At 45.8% G+C, this 27376-nt stretch overlaps 1 protein-coding gene across 1 annotated transcript in view; it reads left to right on the plus strand.

Annotated features, from left to right (window-relative positions):
* The window catches only part of NECAB1 (N-terminal EF-hand calcium binding protein 1), a 59558-nt gene that overhangs the window by 12068 nt on the left and 20114 nt on the right, over positions 1–27376 (plus strand). The window contains exons 3-8 of the mRNA XM_068165873.1: positions 1396–1504; positions 15272–15297; positions 18093–18190; positions 23186–23322; positions 25742–25854; positions 26386–26462. Of these exons, the coding sequence (XP_068021974.1) occupies positions 1396–1504; positions 15272–15297; positions 18093–18190; positions 23186–23322; positions 25742–25854; positions 26386–26462 (560 nt within the window). The remainder of the gene's footprint in view (positions 1–1395; positions 1505–15271; positions 15298–18092; positions 18191–23185; positions 23323–25741; positions 25855–26385; positions 26463–27376) is intronic.

Genomic DNA, 27376 nt, shown 5'->3' on the forward strand with positions numbered 1-27376 from the left:
TTGGCACCACAGACCTCATGACTAGACCATGGCACCAAGTGCCACATCCAATCCCCTCTTGAACACCTCCAGGGATGGTGACTCCACCACCTCCCTGGGCAGCACATTCCAATGATGAATGACTCTCTCAGTGAAGAACTTTCTCTTCACTTCCAGCCTAGTGTTGAGCAGAGGTTTGTCTGACAAAAGGAGGGTAGAGTCTCAGTCCACAGGAGTAACATCCTGAAAACACCAGATGAATTAATCTGCTTAACACATTTCATCTCAGGAAATCTGTCTTGTAGTCAAGGGCTTGCTGTAATTAAGGTTAACTTTAAAAATAGGTGAAACAGACTCCACTAAATAATGGAGTAGAAATTGCAATAAAGACTTTCTCTTCTTGAATTAATGTGCATCCCATTACTGTTCTTCTAAATGGTACTTCCCCTTCCTTTGATTCCCCTTAGTTCTGCAAACTTTCCAAACTACATGATCATGTTACAGATGATGATCAAACGGTCACACCATGTGATGATGATTGGGTTTGTCCCAAACATGAGAACAGCAGATACCTAGAGAATGAAGTTAACTTCTTTGTCATTGAGCTTCAGCGTGTATTAAAAGGCCAATTCAATCTGCATCTGAAAATCCATCTGATTTTGGCTAACCTCTGGTTTAGGCCCAAACCAGTTTTCATATTTCTGTATTTCAGTGTAATCTCCAGGTGAATGACAAGCTGGCAAGTAGAAATTGTGTGTTTTATGAAGAAAATCAAAGTGTTGCAGATCAGTGCAGCGTGTTGATTCGTGTCCTTAGCTAGAGAGGAGAGCCAGGGTCAGAGCCCTGCTGCTATTGAATTGTGCACTGGCCTCTCAGTCTCCCATGTGAGATGCTGGGAGCAGAAGAAAGAAAGAGGAAGAAAAGGGAAAGGAAATAGATAGCTCTAGAGAGCTGAAGACATTTTAGTTGAACTAACATGTTCTTTCAAGAAATGTTTGCTTTTTCATTCCCTGCATTTTCTCTGTCCTCAGTCTCAGGGGATCACTGATCTGCACAGAAACAAGGGAGCAGAAAGCACACAGAGGAAGCATGAGGTAGGATGAGGAAAAGCCACAGTGAATGGGATCAGGACAAAGACAGGACTGTGATGATGTACTTCAGGAGAGACCTCCCACACCCAAACACATATTTGTGTGAAAGATTAAATGGAGGCAGGATAAGTTAGTAGGCAAACTGAGAACTCTTGTGCTAAAGCTGATGCATCATGTTCTTTATGTGTCTTGATCAAACATGTTAAGTCTCTACATTTAATCTGCAGAGCTAGAGGTTTTCATAGGTTTTCCCTTCTACTGCATGAAGTAAACAAGCAAACCCATGAATGAAACTAAGGCACTTTCCTTTTCTCCATTGTTTCAGACGACGGAAAGCTGTCCTTTGATGAATTCAAGGCTTACTTTGATGACGGAGTTCTGAGTGGAGAAGAACTGCATGAACTTTTTCACACCATCGATACACACAATACTGAGTAAGTGCTCCCCTCTTACAGTTACAGAGCTACTCACTGTGCCTAAGAACAGAAAAGACATCAGGCTGGTTTTAGAAAGCAAGTCAAGAAGAAAGGTGCTTCAGACAAGCCAGGCTGTGTCAGCTGGATGTAAATTGCACAGGTGTTCATAAACCTTGTAGGAATGCACCTTCCAGTAAAAGTGATTTGGGTACTGAGAACCACCTATTTTGTGATGTTTTCACTTGCAAATTACCCAAGGGAATAACATTTAAATCATGGTTTGTGCCTATAATTCCCAAGTAGCTCATGGCTGCTTTTCAGTAGGGGAGGACGACAAATTCTATGCAGTTGCACATCTTAGAGGATAAGATCTGCACAGATTATTTTTTGACTCTCTTATCCAGCCTCTGTTGAACTCTGGGCAAATCATTCATCTTCTCTCTGCTTCACTCCACTGTTCACAAAATGCAGACTGTAGTTCCCTATCTCAGAAATATTTCATAAGCAGTGAGATTGTGCAGTGAGATTGTGCAGTGATTTGCACAACATGTAAATGCCTGGGAGAGATGGCAAGGGAAGCAGGTCATGATCTGCTAGATCATCTCCTGGAGTATCTCAAGATTTCATGGCTGGCTTGACAGAAGAGCAAACTTTGGGTTCCTTCCACCTGCTTTAGATCTTTTAGCTCTGACAGCATTCAAACCCTCACTGCCTCTCTGTGTGTGTCTTTGTACTTCAAAGCCAGAAGATAAAAAAGAAGAAGTGCCCTTGAGGTGATATCCAGGAGCTCAGGGAATCTGAATTCCCTTCTCTGCTGCAGCAATCTTTCAAAAAAACATGCAAAGTTAAAACACTTTTAAGGGAACTACATTAACCAAGTATGAAACCCCTCCATGGCACACAGGTCCTGAAGTCAGTCTTGTTTAAGGGAGATTTGGAAGATTATTCACTTTCTAGAAGACCAAGCCAAGCTAATGTAACCTCCCTGTTACAAAGGAGAGAGGCTACAATGAGCAATTACCATGTTCAGGATGGGGCAAATAATAGGGGGGTTAACTTCCCATTCATCGAGGCTGTGTCTGCCTAACTGACTGTGATCCTTGCTGCCTGGAGCAAGGAGGTGTTAACTTTCTACAAAGTAAAAGAAGAGTGAGTTGGTACTGCAATAACCATAACTACCAGCAAAAAAAACCCAAGAATTAAGTAGGAATTAGTTACCATAGCACAGTTTCCAAGAGAAAGGTTGAATAGGAGTTCATTATGCCAGGATCAATTTAAAATCCCAATTGTCTAGACACTAAAGTACAGGTTATTCATGCAGGGCAGATCACTGCATTTACTGAGCATTTGTATTGGCTAAAGATAGAATAGAATAGAATAGAATAGAATAGAATAGAATAGAATAGAATAGAATAGAATAGAATAGAATAGAATAGAATAGAATAGAATAGACTGGAAGAGACCTTCAAGATCACCGTGTCCAACCTATCATTCAACACCACCTAATCAACTAAACCATGCAACCAAGCACCGTATCAAGTCTCCTCCTGAACACCTCCAGTGATGGTGACTCCATCAGCTCCTCAGGCAGCCCATTCCAATGGGCAATCACTCTCTCTGTGTAAAACTTCCTCCTAACCTCCAGCCTAAACCTCCCCTGGAACAGCCTGAGACTGTGTCCTCTTGTTCTGGTGCTGGTTGCCGAGACCAACCTCTGCCTGGCTACAACCTCCCTTCAGGTAGTTGTAGAGAGCAATAAGGTCACCCCTGAGTCTCTTCTTCTCCAGGCTAAGCAACCCCAGCTCCATCAGTCTCTCCTCATAGGGCTTGTGTTCCAATCCCCTCACCAACTTTGTTGCCCTTCTCTGGACATGCTTCAGCAACTCAACATCCTACCTAAACTGAGGAGTCCAGAACTGGACACAGATCATTCCTCAGTGCATAATTTGAACATATAACTTGCAATTTAGGAATGTACTGAAGTGTAGATATTTCATAAAATCTATATTAATCTGTTTTAAATATTAAATAAATACAATGCAAACTAATTGCCTGAAGTTTTAAACTTACACTCCTTTTCCCTTTTGATACAGCCAGGAACAAAAGCATAAGTTAATATAAACCAAGTACAACAGAGTTGGCCCCTCAGTTTAGGAAGGATGTTGACTTGCTGGAGCATATCCAGAGAAGGGCAACAAAGTTGGTGAGGGGTTTGGAACACAAGCCCTATGAGGAGAGACTGAGGGAGCTGGGGTTGCTTAGCCTGGAGAAGAGGAGGCTCAGGGGAGACCTTCTTGCTCTCTACAACTATCTGAAGGGAGGTTGTAGACAAGCAGAGTTTGGTCTCTTCTCCCAGGCAACCAGTACCAGAACAAGAGGACACAGTCTCAAGCTGCACCAGGGGAGGTTTAGGCCGGAGGTTAGGAGGAAGTTTTACACAGAGAGAGTGATTACCCATTGGAATGGGCTGCCCAGGGAGGTGGGGGAGTCACCATCATTGGAGGTGTTCAGGAGGAGACTTGATAGGGTGCTTGTGTTGGATGATAGGTTGGACACAATGATCTTGAAGGTCTCTTCTAACCTGGTCTATTCCATTCCATTCCATTCCATTCCATTCCATTCCATTCCATTCCATTCCATTCCATTCTACTAATGATGCTACCACTATCTAGACAACCAAATTAGGTCAGATGGTGTGCCCACATGTATTTCCCCCCATACTTTAGTATATTGGGTTTGTCTTTCTTGAAGATGTTTTGAGACAGGAATTGTATTTGTAAGATCCAGCAATCAAAAGGTTAATTGTAAACAATTCAACTTGTGGCAGAGTCTGGAGTATAAGCCAAAATAAGAATTAGTTTATAGGCCAGCTGCTGGAGGCACAGATCTACACAGAAATTCTCCCCACCAAAAGACTTGATCAGACCTGATCAAAATGGCCTTAACCTAAGTTGTGGCTTTGTGAAAAGCTTCCTATGACCACAAAGAAAGAAGAGGACCCTCATGGGCCCCTGTGGTGACACAGTGAATGCCTGTCTCCTGTTTGCTGATGAAGGCAGGGAGGTAGTACAAAGAGTTTTCATATATTAAATTCGTGTTAACATTCTTTAGCAAAACAAGCAACTGGTGGTTGTTCAGAGACAGGGTGCTTCAAAAGCTGGAGAGGCAGCAGAATGCTTTCATTAGGCCATACCTCTAGCATCCCTGACATGGAATTAGCGTAAGGTGACTGCGTTAGAGGACTGGTAACTCCTTGTCCTTAAATACAGTGTCTAGGATTGTCCTTACTTGAGGCTGAAGCTGAAAGCCAATTAGGCTTTTGGCTTTCACTGAAAGTCACTTCTTTTTGTGCTCTGTGGGATCTCATGAAACCTCTGGGAAATCCCTATTCAGTCACATACCATTCAACACAATCAACAGGCTGTTACAGAGGATCTCCATGCAGATGCCCTTGGTGTGTCAGTGTAACAAAAGGCTTTGGCTGAGGCAGCAGTGATTAGGTCTGGGCTGTGACATCTAGGTCTCCAGGTTCTCTTTCCTAGCATGAACTCACATGTACAGCAAAGCAGTGTCTTGCATTTTAAAACTCTTTCAACATGAAAGTCTAGGCAAGCAATCGAGAGCAGTGATTCTTTAAAGCCTTAAACTTCAACCTAGAGTTTGTCCAATGATCCTTCTCCCCTTATTCAGAATGGCTTAAGAGTTTTGCAGGTAGCCCAGAAATAAGCACACTGTAAGCATCTGGACAACTTTGCTGCTGAGTGTAGTACAGTAAAACATGGTCTGGGGTCAATTTGGAGGCTTTCCTGAAGTAAACTGCAACAGGTTTGCCCAGGGAGGTCCCTGGAGGGTTGAAGGCCAGGTTGGATGAGGCCTTGAGCAATCTGATCTAGTGTGAGGTGTCCTTGCCCATGGCAGAGGAGTTGGAACTGGATGATCTTCAAGGTTCCTTCCAACCCAACCCATTCTATGAATCTTAATCTTTGTTGAAGGTATCATGAGGCCAGCAGGAGCCCGGAAGTCATTGTGCCCCTGGACTCTGCATTGGTTAGGCTGCACCTTGAGTCCTGTGTCCAGTTCTGGGCCCCTCAGTTTAAGAAGGACATCGAAACACTTGAAGGTGTCCAGAGAAGGGCAACAAGGCTGGGGAGAGGCCTTGAGCACAGCCCTGTGAGGAGAGGCTGAGGGAGCTGGGGTTGCTTAGCCTGGAGAAGAGGAGGCTCAGGGGAGACCTCATTGCCCTCTACAAGTACCTGAAAGGTGGTTGTAGCCAGGTGGGGGTTGGTCTCTTCTCCCAGGCAACCAGCACCAGAACAAGAGGACACAGTCTCAAGCTGCACCAGGGGAGGTTTAGGCTCGAGGTGAGGAGAAAGTTCTTCGCCGAGCGAGTCATTGGTCATTGGAATGTGCTGCCCAGGGAGGTGGTGGAGTCACCATCCCTGAAGGTGTTCAAGAGAGGATTGGATGTGGCATTTGGTGCCATGGTCTAGTCATGAGGTCTGTGGTGACAGGTTGGACTTGATGATCCTTGAGGTCTCTTCCAACCTTAGTTAAACTGTGATACTGTGATACTGTGATTTCCACAGTGTATTGGGTAGGAATCAAGCCAGCACAGTAGGAGTTAGACCAACAATAGGGTATGGCTGTGGGCAGGAAATGAACAAGAGGAAGAGCTTATCTTTGCCCTGTGATTTGACACATACTTCCAATAACATCTGTGTTATACATCTGTAATATCATGTGTGTACGCTTGTCAGTTCTTGTCCTGAGACCTCAAAACCCCTCAATGCATTCTATCTCTTTGGAGGAGTGTTGTGAGGGTGAAGGAAACTCAGTGTGGTTCCTTATTCCTCTCTCTTTTCACAACCTCAGCTCCAAGATACACAGTGCTCAGCAAGGCTCTGTAGGGCTGTTGGGAGCAATGGAAAGAGTGTTGGAGGCAAATGCAGGTGCTGTAAGTGTACCACAAGTCTTATCTAGGGCTCACAAGGAGTGTGAAAACACAGCTCATGACGGATATGGTCTGCAGGTCATAGCTGAAGCAGTTCTGAAGCTGAAGGCTGTGGTTAGCAATTCCTCTATCAAGTGAGTGTGACATTAGTGTTGGCTGTGTCTCAAATTGTACTGTCATAGCCCAAGGAAAAGGCTCAAAGCCACCTGAAGATGGAAGTGACTTGATGCCAACTCTAATAAACTTGTAAGGTTTTGAAAGAGTGCAGGCTCTTCCAAAGGCAGGAGCTGAGGAGTTTATGGCTGAGCAAAGTGCAGCTTTCCTGCAGTCTTCAGCGTTGTGCTGCTTAACATATTCTAAGCACAATTGTTAGGAGCAGATTGGAGCACAAGAACATTCAGCAGATTAAGTGAGAAGAAGAATGGTGGAATGTGAGTGGCTTTGCTGACTTTCCACTTGAAAAACGTTGAACAGTTTTGATGTTATTTTCTTTGCTATTTAACTTTCTGACTCACTAAATCATAATGTATACACCAAATCCAAATCTGAAGATCTTCTTCCTCCCATACTTGGATCTAACCAGGAACAGAAGTCATATTTTTATCATTAACTTGATATTTTAAGTACTTTAATAATGCTGCCTAGTTTGTGTCTCAGCATTTCGATGAGCTCTCATCTGTGTGCCTGTTTGGTGCAGCTGCCTGGGGGTTGTAATATTGATAAGGAGAAGATGCTATGTGAACTCCTAGTTGTCTCAGTTCAGAAGGCACTTACTTGTGGGGCTAGCATGCTCTAAGCAATTAATAGATTGCCTTACCTTGCCACATCTGCCTTTATTGAATGCTGAACAGCTTCTGTGCAAGCCAGTGTTGCAGCACAGCTCAGCTCCAGGGAAGGCAGTTCTGCAGAAACAGCTGATTGATTTACATGTCTTACTGCCTGAATAGTTGTACTGGACGTAAAGGATCAGCAGCACATGTCTGATTGCACATGGAGAGAAGTATGCAGGAAAAGTTTGAGATTTGTGGCTTATGAGGGGAATGCTTTTACAACAGATGTATTTCCCTGGTACATCTGCCCCTGCTTAATTTTCATGTCAACTCTGAATAGCTCATAGTTCAGCAGAGCAGGAAACCTTGCCATGGTTAATGGCTTAGCAAAGAGGTTTGAGCAGCCATTGCAAATGTAAACCTCCCTTTTTATCCTTCTCCCTTCCTTCCTCCCACTCATAACCTTCTGGAAATTGTTTTTGCTTAATGGCATCCTCAGGGAAAAGGTGTCAGAAGATAATTAGAAGATTTGGCAAAGTTACAAACTAAGAGAAATGCAGAGGATCTCAAGAGGATTCAGGCTGCAGTACTGATGACCACAACAACCCCATGCAGTGCTACAGGCTGGAGAGCAGCCAGGCAGAAAGGGACCTGGGGCTGCTGGTTGACAGAAGCTGAACATGAGCCAGCAGTGTGCCCAGGTGGCCAAGAAAGCCAATGGCATCCTGGCCTGCATCAGGAACAGCGTGGCCAGCAGGAGCAGGGAAGTCATTCTGCCCTGCACTGAGCACTGGTTAGGCCACACCTTGAGTCCTGTGTCCAGTTCTGGGCTCCTCAGTTTAGGAAAGATGTTGAGTTGCTGGAAGGTGTCCAGAGAAGGGCAACAAAGCTGGGGAGGGGTCTGGAGCACAGCCCTGTGAGGAGAGGGAGCTGGGGTTGCTTAGCCTGGAGAAGAGGAGGCTCAGGGGAGACCTTCTTGCTGTCTATAACTACCTGAAGGGAGGTTGTAGCCAGGTGGGGGTTGGTCTCTTCTCTCAGGCATCCTGTGGCAGAACAAGAGGACACAGTCTCAAGCTGCACCAGGGGAGGTTCAGGCTGGATGTTAGGAAGAAATTCTTCCCAGAAGGAGAGATTGGCCATTGGGATGTGCTGCCCAGGGAGGTGGTGGAGTCACCATCACTGGAAGTGTTCATAAAAGGATTGGATGAGGCACTTGGAGCCATGGTTTAGTTGATTAGATGGTGTTGTGTAATAGGTTGGACTTGATGATCTCTGAGGTCTTTTCCAACCTTATTGATTCTATGATTCTATAAATGTTTCATATGAGTCTGCAGGGAATCAGACTTCTTTGTCTCATTTTTCTTACTGGTAAAAGGCCTTTTCTGTGTTTTCCAGACTCCTTTTAGATTAGGGAAGGATTTCAAGCCCAAGCTTCAGCACTGGCATCAGACAGGTGTGGTTGCTACAACTCAAGAGATTTAACTGCAGCTCTTGGCTATAACTCTCAGGCTTTTCAAGCAAATAGCTGCAGAAATCATCAGGGAAATGAAGTGCAGAGAAAAAGACAAGAAGCTGGTCAGAATGAGTTGGCTATACAGTTTAGCATTTCATGACTGACCGGAACAAATGCACTGCAAATGATTTACACACTCCTGGTGCTCACTGATCCTCTGGCCAGACAGACAAGCTGCAAAAAGAGTTGCTTGGAAATTTTCCATGTGAGTGGTTACCTTTAATGGGAAATTCACTTCTCTGCAGAAATAAGGAGACTCACTCACTCTGGGAAAAGCAACTGGTCATGAGCAGTTTCAGTTGCACTCACCTAATGGAGCTGACCTACAACGTTTCAGGTCACTTCAGTTCTTCAGACCATTGGCTTCCTAGCAATGGCAGGTGTAGTTTGAGGATCTTCCATATTCTGGGTTGCCCAGAGAGCCACAGCAGGTTTGGCAACTCAACATGTGCAATGCCAGGCACTTTAATAAACCAAAGCCCCACAGTTTATTTTCTGTAACAGAGGATGACAGAATCATAGGACTGCTGGGGTTGGACCTCTGCCCATCCTTGTGGCCCTTCTCTGGACATGTTCCAGCACCTCCAGATCCTTCCTGTAATAGAGGCTCCAGAACTGGATGCAGTACAATAAAGAATTTAATCTCAGGTGGTTTTGGTTTTAATCTATTTCAGTTGAAACATTATCATCTTCCACAGGCTGGAAACTCCTGATATCTGCCCCTTGTGGCAAAAGAGCCACTGTGATGTTGCCTCTCATCTGCTTGTTTAGGCTGGTGTCATTCAAACTCTGCTAAAAACTTGTAGCTCTGCAACTCTTGCACAGATCTCCACAGATCTGAGCATGCACCACAACCTTTATGGTATTTTTAAGGCTCTTCTAACAGCAGGGAGACTGTTAGAGTAAGGTGGCTGGCCAGCTGGGTAGTCATTGCATCCCTGTGAATCACTGCCTAATGCAAAGGACTAGGGATTTCTCTTGCAGGTGAGTTGTTAGCCAGGAAAAAGCCCTATGTTCTCTGCTGTAGCTCTGCCACATGCAGAGCAGTAAGTGACAATTCTGAAGTAAATCACTTGGCCTGGAGCTAAGCATAAGCAAGCTAGTCAATTATTTAGTGCAGCAAAATGTGCCACATTAAAGCAGCTGTGACCCCCCTGCTCGTGTCAGAGCCCAGGAAGCCAAGCTGGCTGCTGCCTTGGAAAGCTCAGAGGGTGCACAGCCTAGCAGACCCTGGGGCTGAAGAGCAGCAGTGTTCTCAAGGCAGCAGGAAATTTGGCTCCCCAGGGACCAGCCCTAGGAGTTCTGTCCCAATTCTGCCCCTTTCTTCTCTCCCTTTTTTTGTGGCAGGAGGCCCATGCCTGGGCTTGTCCCGGCACCACATCCTACTGATGGCAAAAGGCAGTTTTCCCTCCACTGATAAGAAACCTCGAACAAACCTGGACAAAACGGATCTTTGCTGTTGCAAAAGAGCTGTGAAGCAGAATATCCTTAAAATGGAAGTGCAGACATAAGACTCCTTTGCACAACACCCTCTGTCACTTGGAGCTCTGGCCTTGTTTTGATGACTTGAAGTGCAGGCTTTCATGTGCAAAGAGCTTACAGCTTTTTGGCTGAGATTGTCTATGGATGACTATTCAGTTACCCTTGCAGAGTCTAAGTAACACTTAACTTCTTTCAGTCACAAATTATATGCTTCTGCTTAACAATAGGAGAGAGCAGCCTCAAACTTTCCTCCCTAAATCCCAATTTAGCAAAGAGACGTGCAAGTGTGACCTAAAAAAAGAGCTGGTCCAAGCCTCTGAAATAAATCTTTCTCATATCTGAGAATGAGGAGAGATCTGAAGAAAGTTACCCTTCTCCAGCTCTGAGAGTCATGGCAATGAATTTGCTACATTCAGCTAGTTCATGGTTTCTCCTATGGTGTTGAATTCTTCACTGAGAGACCTGCTTTAGATTCCAGAGTCCATACTTTATATATAACTGCTGTGCTGAAAGGATGTCATCACTGCTTCTTGTGGTGCAGCAAAACCATGCAGGTTTCCTGCTGATACCTCTGCCTTGAGGTGCCTTTCATACCAGAGAATGGTGTGTGCCAGGGCAGTGAAGGGGGCTGTGGATCAGTGGATTCACACCAGTGGATGGACAGAATAGCATTAACTTTCCCTCCTCCCTGGCTGGCCCCAGCCCACAGCTGCCTGTGATGGGCAGAACAAGAGCATGACCACAGTTACTTTGCACCCCTAGATTTTGGGCCATTTTCTGAGGTACCACAAATAGGCACTTTTGCCACAGCTCACTCAAGTGAACCTGCTTGTGTGTCTGCCACTGAGCATCAGGTATCATCAGCTTTGCAGAGGTCAGGCCTGCTAGCTGGAGTATTTGTAACAGTCCTTCAAATGTAGCTCATTTTGGACACAAAGTCAGACAGGTAAAAGGGCTGCATTTGGGGGTCCTAGTGGATGGAAGATTGACCATGAGGCAGCAATGTGCTCTTGTGGCCAAGAAGGCCAATGGCATCCTGGGGTGGATTAGAAGGGCTGTGTCGAGAGAGGTTCTCCTCCCTCTCTACCCTGCCCTGGTGAGGCCACATCTGGAATATTGTGTCCAGTCCTGGGCCCCTCAGGTCAAGAAGGACCTCAGGGACCTTCTTGAGAGGGTCCAGTGCAGAGCCATGAAAATGATGAAGGGAGTGGAACGTCTTCCTCACAAGGAGAGCCTGAGGGAGCTGAGGCTCTGTAGCTTGGAGAGGAGGAGACTGAGAGGTGACCTCATTAGAGCTCATAAATACATGAAGGGTGAACGCCAAGGGGCTGGAGCCAGGCTCTGCTGGGTGATGCCCAACGACAGCACAAGGGGCAGTGGTGGAAGCTGAGGCAGAGGAAGTTCCATGGAAAGAGGAGGAAGAATTATTTCCCTGTGAGGGTGACAGAGCCCTGGAACAGGCTGCCCAGGGGGGTTGTGGAGTCTTCCTCTCTGGAGATATTCAAGAGCTGCCTGGATGTGTTCCTGTGACCTGCTCTGGGTGCTCCTGCTCTGGCAGGGGGTTGGACTGGATGTTCTCTTGAGGCCCTTTCCAGCCCCTAACATTCTGTGAGTCTGTGATTTGGTAGTCAGAAAGCAAACTGAGAGCAGAATTTAATAGATGATCATGCAGACATGATGTGAATGCACATTGTGTGCTGTGGGTACCTATCATGAGCAGGGTGCTGGTGCCTGGGTGTGAGTCACCCAACAAATATTGCAAATAGCATGTTCAGTGTCGCCAGATGATCAGTCTTGGCAGAAGCATCCCTGGCATATGTACCCACAGAAATGATGAGCAGGTGCCCCCTCTAAACACGTGTGCAGAGCTGCAGAAGCAGCCCTGGTGTGCTCCTCACTCCTGTACTACTAAACGTGTTTGAAACCTCTTTAATTGCTTATCGAGCATTCTGCAGGGAGCTCAGCATTGTTTGTACACAGAAAAAGAATTCCCAGGTTTGTTCATGACTGTGTTTGAAGCAGTATGTTATTACTGCTCAGAGCATGAAACAATCAGTGACACTAAATTATAGTTTCTCAGCCCAGAACAGCATTCTCTTCACACAGGCTGCCAGGAACGCTGGAGCTGCTCTCTATAATAGCGAAGGAAATCCTGTGAGCATGCTGGGCTGAAAATCCTGCTCTTTAGATCATTCCTTTCTGTCACAGCCTTTCTGAAAGCTGCTGCACAGATCACTCTGGACAGTAACTGTCTTGTTGTTCAGGTGCTCAGTTCCAAGTGAATATCAATTCAGCCCCCAAATTGTTTTCCATTGTTACTTGCAGTCCACTTGCAGCTGTGTTGCTTCTGTCACAAGGACAAACAGCAGTGCTCTGGTGACAGCAAGGCTGGAAGCCTCCCAGCCACTCCCTTACTATTTTGCTACCAAGATGCTGAGGGTACTGCAGAAGAACAATGACCAGAAGGGATTTCAATAGGAAATTTGAAAAGGGAGGGTGAATTTGGCTGGCTAGCAATGTGAAAGGCTGTCCAAAACAACACAGCTATCCAGCTGCACATTGAGAAATGAGGGATGGTTTTGACAAAGAGAAGGCATTAGGGCAGAGGATGTGAAGGGGCAGAAAATTTAGAGACAATGAACAAGGAGCAGGCATCATAACAGCAAACTCGTGTCATGGACAGGCTACAGAGCTGGGCCCAGGACAAACTCAGGAGGTTCAACAAGACCAAGGGCAAGGTCCTGCAGCTGGGTCAGGGCAATCCCAAGCACTGATAGAGGCTGGGCAGGGACTGGCTTGAGAGCAGCACTGAAGAAAAGGTCTTGGGGGTGCTGGGGGAGGAGAAGCTCCACAGGAGCCAGCAGTGAGCACTTGCAGCCCAGAGAGCCAAGCAGATCCTGGGCTGCAGCAAGAGAAGTGTGGCCAGCAGGGCCAGGGAGGGGATTCTGCCCCTCTGCTCCACTCTGCTGAGACCACAGCTGGAGCTCTGGGGCCAGTGCTGGAGCCTCTGTGCCAGGAAGGATCTGGAGGTGCTGGAAGGTGTCCAGAGAAGGGCCACGGGATGAGCAGAGGGCTGGAGCTGCTCTGCTATGGAGACAGACTGAGGGAGCTGGGGATGTCCTGTTTGGAGAAGACCAGTCTCTGAGGAGACCTTCCAGTGGCCTTCCAGTATCTGAAGGGGGCTCCAAGAAAGCTGGGGAGGGACTTTTGAAGGTGTCAGGGAGTGATAGGACTGGGGGGAATGAAGCAAAACTAGAAATGGGTAGATTCAGCTTGGATGTTAGGAAGAAGTTGTTCCCCATGAGGGTGGCGAGAGCCTGGCACAGGTTGCCCAGGGAGGTGGTGGAAGCCTCCTGCCTGGAGGTGTTTGCAGCCAGGCTGGATGTGGCTGTGGGCAACCTGCTGTAGTGTGAGGTGTCCCTGCCCATGGTAGGGGGGTTGGAGCTGGCTGATCCTTGAGGTCCCTTCCAACCCTGACAATTCCATGATTCTATGATTTAACAGCATTCTAGCCAGCCACTGCTTTTTATGCCTCAGGGAATTTTCCAGCTTTCAGTGCTGCAGTTTACATTCAAAGAGTGAACATCTGGAACTTTCCAAACGTGCTGAACTGCAGAAGTGGTTGGTGTGACACAGGTGATAGTTGGTGCCACAGTGATCTCTGGTGAGCAGCCTTAAGGAGTCACAGACACATTTTCCCATCACATAGTTTGTTGATCTAAGAGTGAAGTTTCTCAAGCCAATTCTTACTATCAATTTCATTACACCTGCTACTAAGGTTGTTGGACAAAGCAGATGCAAGACTCATTTGCAGCCATCCAACCTGGCATGTTCAGATGCAGACAAGGTCACCTGCAGTTAAAAAAAAATGTGGGGGAAATCTTACCTATATCATCAATTAAAAATGTTCAGAAGGTTTTATGGCCCTGAGTATGCAAGTTTGTGACAAACCAGGATCCTGCAACTTCTGCCTGCTTCTCATGAAATAAAAGCCAGATGCATGGAAGTCAGTGTTGGTGAAAGTGACTCGAAGATAACCCTGTGGCATCATGAAAAGATCAATTGAAAAAAATCCCATTAAAAAGAGGAGTGAAAAGAATCCTCAGTGCAAGCAGCTGTGCAAGATTCACCCCTCAGCAAGGTTCAAGCAAAAATAAGACATTCAGGCTTTTAAGGTTCTTTGATAATCAGTTTGTCCTCCTCCTTGGAAGAAAGTCAATGTGCTAACATCAGAATCAAGCTCTAGGTCAAATGCTTTTTCTTCTGACTGTTAAAGTCTCAGAAAGATGGTGCTTAGAAGCTGATCAAGATGAAATCTGTTTGAAGAGTTTAGGGGTGTATAGAAAACATTTTTGCCTGTACCAGCTGGGAATATGACAACACTGCTATACTTTTCACATCACTAATTTTGCTGAAATGAATACCACTGAAACAGGCTTATATGGCCAGCAAGTCCTAGAAACTATGTGTGCTGATGGGCTGTGTCTGGGTTTATCCTCCCATTGTACTCTCTCCCTTGAAGCGCTATTGCACAATGGGGATTGCAAACAGGAGAAAGTTGTTGGGCTGACCATGAACTTCCCAAGCTCTCTGAGCCGTGCTGTCCAGCATCACAGCCACAGAAGAGTACAGGCATAGTGCTAGGGGGAAGAAAACCCCAAACCAGACAGTCTCTGGTGTTTAGATGGATTTCTGCTAGCACTGGGACCAAATGCATAGAGCCTGAGGAGCATTGACTCTGCAGCATGATGCACAAAGGCTGGGCAGGGAACTTCAAAGAAGGTTGCTGGTGAGTAGGAAGGTGCCAGTGGGAACATGACTGGGAAGGGAGGCTACAACTGCACCCAGCTTCAGAAAGGCTGCAGCCCTGCTACAGCCTTTGGCTGAGGACAAGCCTCCATGTTGCAGCAGAGCAAAGCCAGCACGGGCCAGGCATTCACAGCTCCTGCTACAGCCCAGGTAAGGAGGCTTCCTATCCCAGTCAGGCTAATCTTTGAGTCCTACTATGTACCAATTCCTCAGAAAAGCATTCCTAAGCTCACTAACCTTCTACACTCTTCTCTTTTCAGCAATCTCGACACAGAAGAGCTCTGTGGTAAGTTCTTTTGGGGGCAAGACGATAATCTGTGCTGGCAGCAGCCCTGTGCAAGTGGATACACCATGTGATAGGATGGCTTTTTAATATTTTTTTCCTGTTTAATCTCTGTAGCTCAGACAGAAAATAATTCCCATTGAAAGAACTCCTGGGGAAAGGCAGATGGTTGGTAATCTTTTCAGGCTCTGTCATCCCTTACATGCAGAAATTACTTTGAAAATATTTTTCCTAATCAATATTTTACATTCTCTGAGCTTCAGGACCTGTTCTGATGTAAAGGCAGATCACTTTTATCTCATTTGCCTTTCATGTGAATGATGGTTTGGTTTTTCCTAGCTGGTTGATCACTTTCAGAGGTGTGAGTGCTTTGGCAGTTTTGAAAGAGATTGTCATATTAGTCCCCCACTGGAGGAAAAATCCTTGCTTTCCTCCAACCTGAGCCAGTGAGACCAGCAGTTGTCAACTTCTATCATCCTTAATCCTGCCAGGCCTAGGATTTGGCCCAGGTACCCACTTCACTACCCTGTTCTGGGCTGTGAAACCCTCTTTGCTCTCCAGCTAATCTTACAGCACCTGATGTGAGAGTGCTGCTTGCACCAGGAAGCAATTCAGAGTAAGTTTCTGCAAGTCCTCCCACAAAATGTCCAAAGAGCAGCTACACTTGTCAAACCCAGCCTGTTTCTGATGGTAGCCTGATGAATTTTCCAATGGTCAACAATAAAAGATGAAAGAACTGGCAAGTTGAATGCCAGCTCATGTACTTACCCACGGGATCACTGCACCAGTGGCCAGGAACTCACTGAGAGGCTCCTCAGCCTGTCTTCATGAATGCATGACAAGAAACCCAGATGCAGTGGATTGCACTGTGACACCTTGTGCTGATTGAGCACCTGGCCAAAATGGTGTAAAAGCAGCCAAGGAAGACGGGCGGGTTTGTTCCACAAGGGATTTCTTGCTGTTAGTGTTGTGCTGGAGGCTGGCAGGTTTGCTCAGCACCTCAGACCCCACCAGCTAACTCAAGCGGGCCAAAGGAGAGGGTCAGCCCAGCACTGGCTCCCTCAACTGCCTGTTTGGATTCAACAGGGGCTGCTTCAGTAGCCTTTTACACCTTTCATGGACTGCCACTAGGCTCTTCCCTGAATCTGGTACTGAGTTCACTCAACATGTGCCTCATTTCCCCCGAGAAATGAAGCTCCACTTCCAGGATACCAATTCACAATACTTTTTCATTCTAAATCATTTCATTCAGCCTCTCAACAAGAGAAGCTGCATCACAGTGCTCCTTATGCTTTTTTGTCTGCCCTGAGAAGCTTGTGCTGACCTCTTAAAAGCCTCAACGCATTGCTAGTCAGTATTTCTAAAAGCTCCTGGCCATTCATGTTCTTCCTCTCTGCCATTTAGATGTTGGTTTTCATGCTCTCCCAGGTGATGGATGTCTGAATGCCTTGTCTAACATAGTCTCTATCTTTTCCCTCCTTCCCTCCTTCCCTCCTTCCTTCCTCTCTCTTTCTCCTTTTCTCCCTCTCTCCTTCTCCTTTTCTTTCTTTCTTTCCTCCCCTTTTTCATTTTCACACTTTTGCCTTTCTTTGCCTCCCTCTGTTGTATTTTGCTGCATCAACCAAATGGGAACTCAGGTCACGATACCCCAGGTTTCCCTTGTCATCTGGCTGCAATCCCTTGATTTTCCAACCAGCTCTTTCTGTTAAAATGTCCTTTGCTGTGAGCAGCTACACAAGGACATCCTGCATCTCAACTTGCTTCCATGAATTTGGCCACAGGTATTTTGCATGCATCACATTTGTTGAAAAGACAATCACAGCAGCTGGGACTAGCAGCTCACCCTGGCAGCGTGGGGTCTTCTCATTTCCCAGAGAGAAGCAACTTGTCTCAGCTAACCCCAACTCACAGAAGAGTTAGGCTGGATGTTAGGAAGAAGTTCTTCATAGAAAGAGTTATTGGCCATTGGAATGTGCTGCCCAGGGAGGTGGTGGAGTCACCATCCCTGGAGGTGTTTAGGAAGAGACTGGATGGGATGCTTGGTGCCATGGTTTAGTTGATTAGATGGTGTTGGGTGATAGGTTGGACTGGATGATCTCAAAGGTCTCTTCCAACCTGGTCAGTTCAGTTCTGTTCTATTCTATTCTATTCTATTCTATTCTATTCTATTCTATTCTATTCTATTCTATTCTATTCTATTCTATTCTATTCTATTCTATTCTATTCTATTCTATTCTATTCTATTCTATTCTATTCCATCCCATCCCATCCCATTCCATTCCATTCCATTCCGTTCTATGCTATTCTATTCTGAAGACCCCCACTTGAGCTTACTCCTCCAAGGGCTTTACCAGGATTGCTTATTTTTGTATCAATATAATCAGATTTAGAACATACACAGGAAAACTTCATTTCCTGTTAATAACTGGGAAAAGAATAAAATTGCCTATTAGACTGGAGTCCAGTTTAGAATGAGAATGTAGATATTTTGACAATAGGTCTGTTCCAGCTCTCAAACATTTTTTTTGCCTTGTCAATGTGGCAAATCCTTTACTGAAAGAAGATGTTGTGAAACTGATTTGGCATTTTAAGTAGTCCAGGAATGCTTTTGAGAGGAAATAATACAGAATTTAAATATAAAAAGATCCTTTTCATTGTAACTCTTCTTTGTTTTTTTATATGTAAATAGTTAATAGTACCATGACTGAGCTCAGACTCGATGGAATTGATATTTAATGGAACAATGGTGATTTTTTTCAGGTCATTAATAGGTGATGTGGAGTTTCTTCTTCTTTCAGAATATTTCTCCCAGCACTTGGGAGAGTATGAAAATGTTCTTTCTGTCTTGGAAGACTTAAACATGACCATACTGAAGGCTATGGACAAGACAAAGAAAGTGAGTAAAAATGGTGGCATTTTCTGTACATTGTGTATTTGATTTCCTTGAACATGCATGCAGTATTTCTCCTGTCCAGATAAAGTCACAATTCAGATTTGAGTTCTTCCACACGCAGGGGGGTTGGAACTAGATGATCCTTGTGGTCCCTTCCAACCCTGAATGATACTATGATACTATGATACTATGATACTATGATACGTGTTTGTAGCACAATCCAGGCCTGCCAAAGTGGTGAAGCTGTTAAAACTCAGCCTGCAGAGTTTTACAGCTCAGATATGACCAAAATTGTCCTTCCAAATGCTGTGAGGGACTGTGGCAGTTTGAGGCTATGCCATAAAATTTTGTTACAGATTTTGAGCAGAAAAGTAGCAAAATGTTAATCAATCACTACTGGGTGTGAAAAGGGAAATCAAGATAATTCTAACCAATTTCATTGGAGAGATATCTGCCATCTTTATTGATGATCTGGATGAGGGCATTGAGTCCATCATCAGTAAATTTGCTGATGACACCAAGCTGGGGACAGGAGTTGATCTGCTGGAGGGTAGAGAGGCTTTGCAGAGGGACCTCGACAGGCTGGACAGATGGGCAGAGTCCAAGGGCAGGAGATTGAACACATCCAAGTGCCGGGTTCTGCACATTGGCCACAACAACCCCATGCAGAGCTACAGGCTGGGGTCAGAGTGGCTGAGAGCAGCCAGGCAGAGAGGGACCTGGGGGTGCTGGTTGATGGTAGGCTGAACATGAGCCTGCAGTGTGCCCAGGTGGCCAGGAGGGCCAATGGCATCCTGGCCTGCATCAGGAACAGTGTGGCCAGCAGGAGCAGGGAGGTCATTCTGCCCCTGTACACTGCACTGGTTAGGCCACACCTCGAGTCCTGTGTCCAGTTCTGGGCCCCTCAGTTTAGGAAGGAGGTTGACTTGCTGGAACGAGTCCAGAGAAGGGCAACGAAGTTGGTGAGGGGCTTGGAACACAGCCCTGTGAGGAGAGGCTGAGGGAGCTGGGGCTGCTTAGCCTGGAGAGGAGGAGACTCAGGGGTGACCTTATTGCTCTCTACAACTACCTGAAGGGGGGGTTGTAAACAGGCAAAGGTTGGTCTCTTCTCCCAGGCAGCCAGCACCAGAACAAGAGGACACAGTCTCAGGCTGCACCAGGGGAAGTTCAGGCTGGAGGTCAGGAGGAAGTTTTACACAGAGCGAGTGATTGCCCATTGGAATGGGCTGCCCGGGGAGGTGGTGGAGTCACCATCACTGGAGGTGTTCAGGAGGAGACTTGATGGGGTGCTTGGTGCCATGGGTTAGTTGATTAGGTGGTGTTGGATGATAGGTTGGACACGATGATCTTGAAGGTCTCTTCCAACCTGGTTTATTCTATTCTATTCTATGAGACTGGCTGTACCAAAGCAATGTTTCCCTCTTCTGATCTCTTCTCTGCTCACTCTGTGCTCTGAAGGGATTACTAACCTGCTTCTGCCAGGCCTTGGCTGCATTGTTTTGGTGAAGTCTAACAGCTACTTTTTCTCTGCTCCTTTCTCCCTTTTTGACAAGGGGTGAGAGGGGAGGGCAGAGGGACAGCTTCCCTCCTCTTTGACCAGGGGGTTTTTGTGTTGTTTATCAGTTGTAAATCCCTGTCAATCTTGTAACTCCTGTGTATTTTGGACATCTTCATTGCATTCTGTTGTAGGTTGTAGTGTTGCCTGCAAACACAGCTTCCATTTGCTTCCAACTGAGCTGAGCTGGCAAAGTTAATGTTGGGGGGAAAATTCAGTCAACCACAGGAATGCTCTACACAGTGTCACACTATGAGAGGGTTCCCTGTGCCACACCAAATGTGGGGAATAGATTGAATTGGGAAAAATCATCCAAATTTTTGAAGCAGAAAACCTGCTAGTAAAAGATTTTAATGACTTCAAGTGTATCAATGACTACCATTAAATAAGGCAGGAAAGAGTCATCAGTCTTAAATACCTTGGGGGGAAAAGCAGGGACTTGGGACTTCATGGATTTTAATAGTCCTGACCATCAGAGGCAGATAAGCCATCACCACTCAGCCCTTCCTACACCCACCAAGCCTGTCCTTCCCTTTCCTACCGATTCAGACTGCCCACACTCAGTAGATACTTTGCATGGGAGGCAGCTGGGAAGTTGGAGCCTTAGTAAAATTATTCAGCTTCAGTTTCCAAGGAAACCTCCAAAAAGGCAGATGTGCCAGGCTTCAATGAAAAGCTAACAGTTGATCAGCATGTCTGAAAAATGTAAACCCTCCTGGTTCTGTGTATACAGAACAAGACAGCAGAAGCTCCTAAAATGTAGAGTTTGTAGTAAAGAAAGAGACTTCTCTTCCCTTTCTTGCCTGTGTTAATCCACGAAGGCTGCATCTAGTTCTGGTGTCCCCAGCATAAGAAGGACACAGAGCTGTTGGAGAGAGTCCAGAGGAGGGCCAAAAAGATGATCCAAAGGATGGAGGAGCTCTGCTGTGAGGAGAGACTGAGGGAGCTGAGGTAGTTCAGCCTGGAGAAGAGAAGACTGTGGAGGGACCTTAGAGCTGCCTATAAGTCAAATCATAGCATCACAGAATGGGTCAGGTTGGAAGGGAGCTCAGAGCTCATCTCCTCCAACCTCCCCACCATGGGCAGGAACACCTCCCAACTAGACTCAGCTGCTCAAAGCCTCATCTAGCCTGGCCTTGAACACCCCCAGAGAGAAGGCATCCACAACCTCCCTGGGCAGCCTCTTCCAGAGTCTTGCCACCCTTGTACTGCAGAACTTCTTCCTAAGGTCCAGTCTAAACCTACTCTCCCTCAGCTTAAAATCATTCCCCTTAGTCTCCCATTTTCCAGTCCTGTGCTATCTGAAAGTGAAAATATCAAGTCATCTGTGGGAGAAAATATTCCAGTGTGTTAGAGCATCCAAGAAGCTTTGAAACCACAGTTCCTTCCAGTATTCTGGGACCAGATCCTTTCAGCTTATCCAAACTAAACAGCACCTGGGAAGACAGCCTTTGGAGGCATGAGAGTGGTTCATGTTCTGCTGCTTGATGGGAAGGTGCTAAGCTAAACATACAGAGAAACCAGATACAGCCAGGAGCATCTCTCAGCAGGGGGAAGGCTGAGCTGCATTTATGAGCAGCACTCTTTTAATACATAAATCATCTTACCAGAGGATGCTAGGGGAGCTACAGCCTGTCTGTTTTGAAGCTGCTCTCCTGTGTTTTATCTGTGCAGAAGGAAGGGAAGCACAAATCTGAGGGTTTTTAGAGGGATGTGTGGCATTAGATATTTGCTCATTTCTCTCTTGAAGATAGGGAGTCTGCATGAGTTGCTTACACAGGAGTGGTGAGGACAAATTAATCATTGGTGTCAGCTGGGTTGGGTTTTTTGTACCTGCCAGGCTGCCATTTTCCTGATCAAAGTACAATCTGGGTAGTTCTGTTCATCTCACCTCTTCATCTTATGTACAGGAAGCATTAAGAATCAAAACCTCAGCAAAACTTTACAGAAGGCTTGTTGCTGCGAGCCTTTTGTTTGCTTGTTTCCTGACACCTTTGAGAACAAAGCACAGAAGCATATTTAATTAAAAGACATCATCTCAACTTTTGCACTACCCAAATAAACAAAACATTTTCAGCAAGCTGCAGTTTTGTTCCAGCCTGTTGCTTGCAGTCACACATAAATACAGTGAGGAGAAACTTTGCCAGCCTGAAGCACAGGAAATAAAGTCTGTCACTGAGTAGTGATGTGCGTAGATAGATGAAGTCAGAGCAGCTCCCTTCAAGTGCTTGACATCTTGGTTCTATTGACTTGTGAATGCTGAAAATCAGGAGCTTAGAGGCTGAGTTTCCTTCCTTAAGTTATCAAGGCAGGGAATTGTTGCTGTGTGTTAGCTATTCAGTGAGGACAATTTAGCTCTATCACTTTTATTTTTAGTCTTGCTGTAGCTTATTGGAAATGCAACCTGCTGGTGGCTGGGAACTACTCAGTGCTCAGGAAGCTGGCAAAAGCTCTTTTAACCACCCCAAATGGAATTTTCCTATGACATGAAGTCAACAATACAGAAGGATTGAGGGGTTCCAACAGGCATCTAGTGAGCTTCTAGAAAACCTGGGATATTCAAGGATGCCCAAGATGTCTGCTAAGGCCTGGCAAATAGCATACAGGACTTCCAGGAGACCCGGGGGCAGGACGAGACCCTCTTCTGGGACAGCAGCTGGAAACCAGGAGGGTCTCTGTAGGGTGTCAGACTCCATAGCTCTGAAGTCTCTGAAAGTGTTTTTTTTTGCCCCAGAAGAACTGTCTGATAAAGGAAAAGCTGCTTCAGAGTTATCCTGATGCCACGGTGTCTTTTATCAGGCATAACACCCAGTTGAAGTTAGCTTTTCTCACCAGTTGAGGAGCATACCATAGAATACATAGAATGAACCAGGTTGGAAGAGACCTTCAAGATCATCGCGTCCAACCCGTCAACCAATCCAACCCACCTAAACAACTACACTACCCTTATGCTCTGCCTCCTGCTGGGAAAGCAGCATGTTTTGCCAACATTACAGGGGCATTTTCCAGCCAGGACCATCTCTGTGTGTCCTCTCTGTCACTGGCACCCACACACTGAAAGCTGGCACTAAAGGACCATTCCAGATGATCTTTAACCCCACAGATTCACAGAACAGTGGGGGTTGGGAGGGGCCTCTAGGGACTGTCTAGTCCAACCCCTCAGCTAAAGCAGGTTTGCCTACAGCAGATTGCACAGAATGCATCCAAGCAGGTTTTGAAAGTCTCCAGAGAAGGGATCTGAGAAGGGATCAGAGTCTATATCTGCAAATTCAGAGCTCTTTTTGCCCAGAAACAGAGGTTATGTGATGTATAAACATGAAAACATCCAAGCTGCTTCCTTTCTGAATGAAGTCTGAATCTTCCCTGACATGTTTCTAATCCAGTAAGCAAATCCTTACTTTTTGTTTGTTTGTTTTTGTGTTGTTTGTTTTGTTTTGTTTTAGGACTACCAGGAAGCTTCTAATTTGGAGCAGTTTGTGACTCGCTTTCTTTTGAAGGAAACACTCAACCAGCTTCAGTCCCTCCAGAGTTCCCTGGAGTGTGCCATGGAAACCACAGAGGAGCAGACTCGCCAGGAGAGGTGAGCAAACCTTCTGCCCAGCTGCTGAAGGAGGAGCTGGGTCACCATGGACCTCCAAAATCATTTTGCATTTCACCCAGCAACCTGACGTAGGGAATACCAACAGAAATACAGATACAGTTTTTATTCCATATGGGAACTCACTAATAGGAATGGAAATTGAATACAAGCAGGTTCCAATACAATCCTGGGGTGGGTTGCATGTAGGAGGACCATTTTCTTACATCCTAGGCTCTTCTCCTTTGACTTCTTGTTAAATCCACTGACTATTTAATATCAAATGCTGAAACCAGAGCACTGCAATGCGAAAAGCTCTGAAATTACCAAGACAGTTTATTATCTCCTTGTTTGTTTCTTCTGGCTTTATGATTGGTTTCCACTCCTGGTTGCACAAGGATGCCAAGGTTAAGAGGAGAAATAGCAAGGCTCTAGCTTGTTACAGCTTCTTCCTAGGACATAGGGCCATGGTGTTTCTTAGCATCTAACACTATAAACTCTCAGTCACCAGGGTAACCTACATCCATCCAAGGAGTTTGATTTGATACCAAATTCCAAGCTGGATGTGACACCATGACCTCATAGGTAAGAGTTTGTAGGATGAAGGACGAAACCATTTTTTAACAGATAGTGGCTTTATGGATTTCTTCTCCTCAGTAGGCTCTTGTGAAAGACAAAGGGGAAAGCAAGATACAAGTTGTTGTGTTTCAAGGACAAAGACTACCTCGGCACTTGCTTGCTTTAAAAGGCATTGGTTTCCCCTTTCTTGCTTTTGGAAATGTCTTTTGTTATTATGATTTGATGCTGGTTCTGAAACTTCTGAAGCACCTGAATAGCACCCTGTGACTTTGTGCCAGAAGCTTGACTGCAGGAATCAAGCAGGTTTTGAAAGGCTTGGGATGGATTCTGAGTGTGAGCATATTATAGACCTCCCTTCCTTCATGCATACAGCTTCAGGTTCCCCACACAACTGATGGGAGAGAAAGAAGTCTTGAAGAGTGGGTTAAGAGTAGGAGCCTAACTTAGGTTCTCTTAGACCCTCTGGAGTCATCACTGACTTCTTCTCTGAGTTGCCTCTTAAGACAGACCCTCTAGAAACACAATCTAGAAGGACCAGCTGAGTGACACAGACTGTCTACTTTGGGTGCATAGAGCTGGGTGATGTGAACACCTCTTCTGCTGCCAGTGCTCTCCTCTGCATGGACATTGTCTAGATTCCTTTCTCCACTTTTACCAGTACAGTTGTTCCAAGGTAGCATTGGAAAATGAGTTACTCCCTAGTGCAGGTGCCCCAGAGCTTACATCTTCAGTTGTATTTAACTTAACTCAGAGGCAAACTGTCCAAACCAGAATCCCATTAAGATATTCCTGAACTAATTTAAGAGTGTTCACCATGGGGAAAGACCATAATTTGGCTTGCTGCCAAGGGATTTTATGCTGCAGAAAATGCCACCCTAAAACATCTTCATTTAGTGGGGTGGAGTCACCATCACTGGAGGTGTTTAAGAAGAGCCTGGATGAGGCACTTGGTGCCAGGGTTTAGTGGATCAGATGGTGTTGGGGGATAGGTTGGACTCGATGGTCTCAAAGGTCTTTCCCACCCTGGTTAATTCCAATTCTAATTCTGAATTCCAATTTTTGGTGAGCCTTCATTCTGTGCTTCAGGAGACTAGAGAGCTTTCCCAAGCAATGACCTGGGAATTATCTACTGAACTGTTTAGGCAGTTGTCTAATATTCTTTGCAACCACTCATCCAACTAAGTGCTCAGATTTAACTGCAGTCCTGGTCCTTCATTGCTCTCCAGCTGGATGATGCCCTGCAGACAATCTTCAGTCCCCACACAAACCCTCAAGCTCCTGTGACTCCATCATCACGGTACAAACAGAATTTCTGTATCTGCTCTGTTTCCATACTGCTCCCAGCAATGTATCTGTCCTCCACCCAACACTAGCTAATTCTCATCACTTTTCCTTCCTCATGAGCAGATCCTCGTTGCTGTTTAGCTTGTCAATCTTTAGGCTGAAGGAGTCAATTTTTGGTGTCCATACCTCACCTATAGCTGTTCTTGTGGCCTCAGTTCCTCTGCAGAGATGCTGTGAAACTCCTGTGAATGAAGACCTGGTGTAAATAGTTCCTTAGCTCAGGGCAGAACCACACCATGGACACACAGTGACCTTGAGATTGTTCTCCCTAAAAGACAGGGTTAAGCCATCTTAATCCTCTTTTTAACTCCTCTAATGACTGCCAGCCCAAACACAATTTGTTATTAATGGTGAAAGCCTGTCAAGTACTTCAGTGGTCTCACCAGGTATTTCCCATTTGATCCTCCCAAAGGGAACAAGCAAGCACTGCTGTGAGACCAGAGAGAGGGGAGCACTCCCATGTGTTTCACCTCCTGCAATCTCCTGTGTTTCTGTGCAGACAAGGCCCGACAAAACCAGAAGTCCTCCCGGTCGAGTGGCCAAGAAGACGCTCAGCTCGAAGGCTTCAGAGGAACAACAGCCTGGTGCCAACTAGCCCTCAGTTTAGCACAGGTATGGTGCTCATAGTGTAAAGACATTTCAAACACATGGATATACACAAACACACACCTGGCTGCCTCTCAGAAACTGAATTCAGACATGCTGACTAACTCAGATACTTTACTGGCAGAAATCAGTCTCCAGTTTCATATAGAGGGTAGTAGCTCAAGCCGTAAGGAAATCAAACGTGTGCACACACGTGACCCCCACACACACCCAAAGATGCTTTTGCATTCGGACCTGCTCAGGTCAGGAGCTGGTTCCATCTGCAGAGGAGAGCAATTTCTTTCTTCAAGTACCAGCATGACTTCAAAAGCACTGGCATCAATCTAGAATGCAGTTCTCATTCTGTATTGGATTTCAGTTGTATCTTAACTCATACAGTCAAAATCATGCTGCCCTTTAGCTACATCCAAGTGAACATCAGAAGCAAAAGTGATTGGCAAGCTGGGCTGAAGTTTTCTATGAATTAAAGTAAGTGTACAAGCTGTGTCCCAGCATTTACTAATGTGTATAAATGTTCATTATTTCTATTTTCTAAAGGCTGGATTGAGGAAGACAGCCAGTGGATGACCCAGATCAACAGACTCCAGAAGCTGATTGACAGGCTGGAAAAGAAGGTGTGTGTTCCTTTTTACCTGCTTGATCTTTCACTTTCAGTAATGAATGCTTTCAAGCCCTTGTCACAGACTTTCCAATCCATAAGACATCACCTAAGAGAGTTAGCACTCATTTCAGCCTGAAGAAGAGAAGGGTCTGGGGAGATCTAATAGCACCCTTCCAGTACCTGAAGGGAGCCTACAAGAAGGATGGAGAGAGACTGTTTACAAAGGTCTGCAGTGATAGGATGAAGGCCATTGGTTTGAAACCAGAGCAGAGCAGATTTAGATTGGATGTTAGGAACAAGTTCTGCACCATGAGGGTGGTGGAGCTCTGGAACAGGTTGTCCAGGGAGGTGCTTGAGGCCCCATCCCTGGAGATACTCAAGCTCAGGCTCGGCAGGGCTCTGCCAACCTGATGTAGTGCAGGATGTCACTGCTGAGTGCAGAGGGCATTGGACTGTATGACCTTTGGAGGTCCCTTCTAACCTAGACCATTCTATGATTCTATGATTAAATGCCAGTGTTTCCCTTCCACCTTATTCTTTTGTATGTCATGAGATCGTGACATGGTTTTTCCACACTCCCTTTCCCCATCACTGCAGATCCAGCTGTTCATAAGGATCAAAGTCACATCACTCTGTGGCTGGAGGACGTTAACTGTATTCAGTTATGCTTGTTTGGGGGAACATGGGACAAGCCTTTCTTTTCAGGATCTGATTTCCCATCAGAGAGTACTAATTCACAAAGGTTAAAACACTTTCCCAATAAGTACAATTCAACCCAAAGCTGGTGTGAGTCCCACCATCCCACTGGGAGCTGACTGCACCAGCCCCGGAGCCCACCTGCAGCTCCCACACCAAAGCAGAGCCCTCCAGGAGCCTGACAAATGACTCATCAGATCCAACAAGAAGAAAGCTTCCCAGGGCTTGTAA

Source organism: Melanerpes formicivorus, unplaced genomic scaffold (assembly GCF_026170545.1).
Source record: "Melanerpes formicivorus ecotype bairdi unplaced genomic scaffold, bMelFor1.0.p_v2 SCAF_94, whole genome shotgun sequence".
In the NCBI taxonomy this organism is placed as follows: Eukaryota; Metazoa; Chordata; class Aves; order Piciformes; family Picidae; genus Melanerpes; species Melanerpes formicivorus.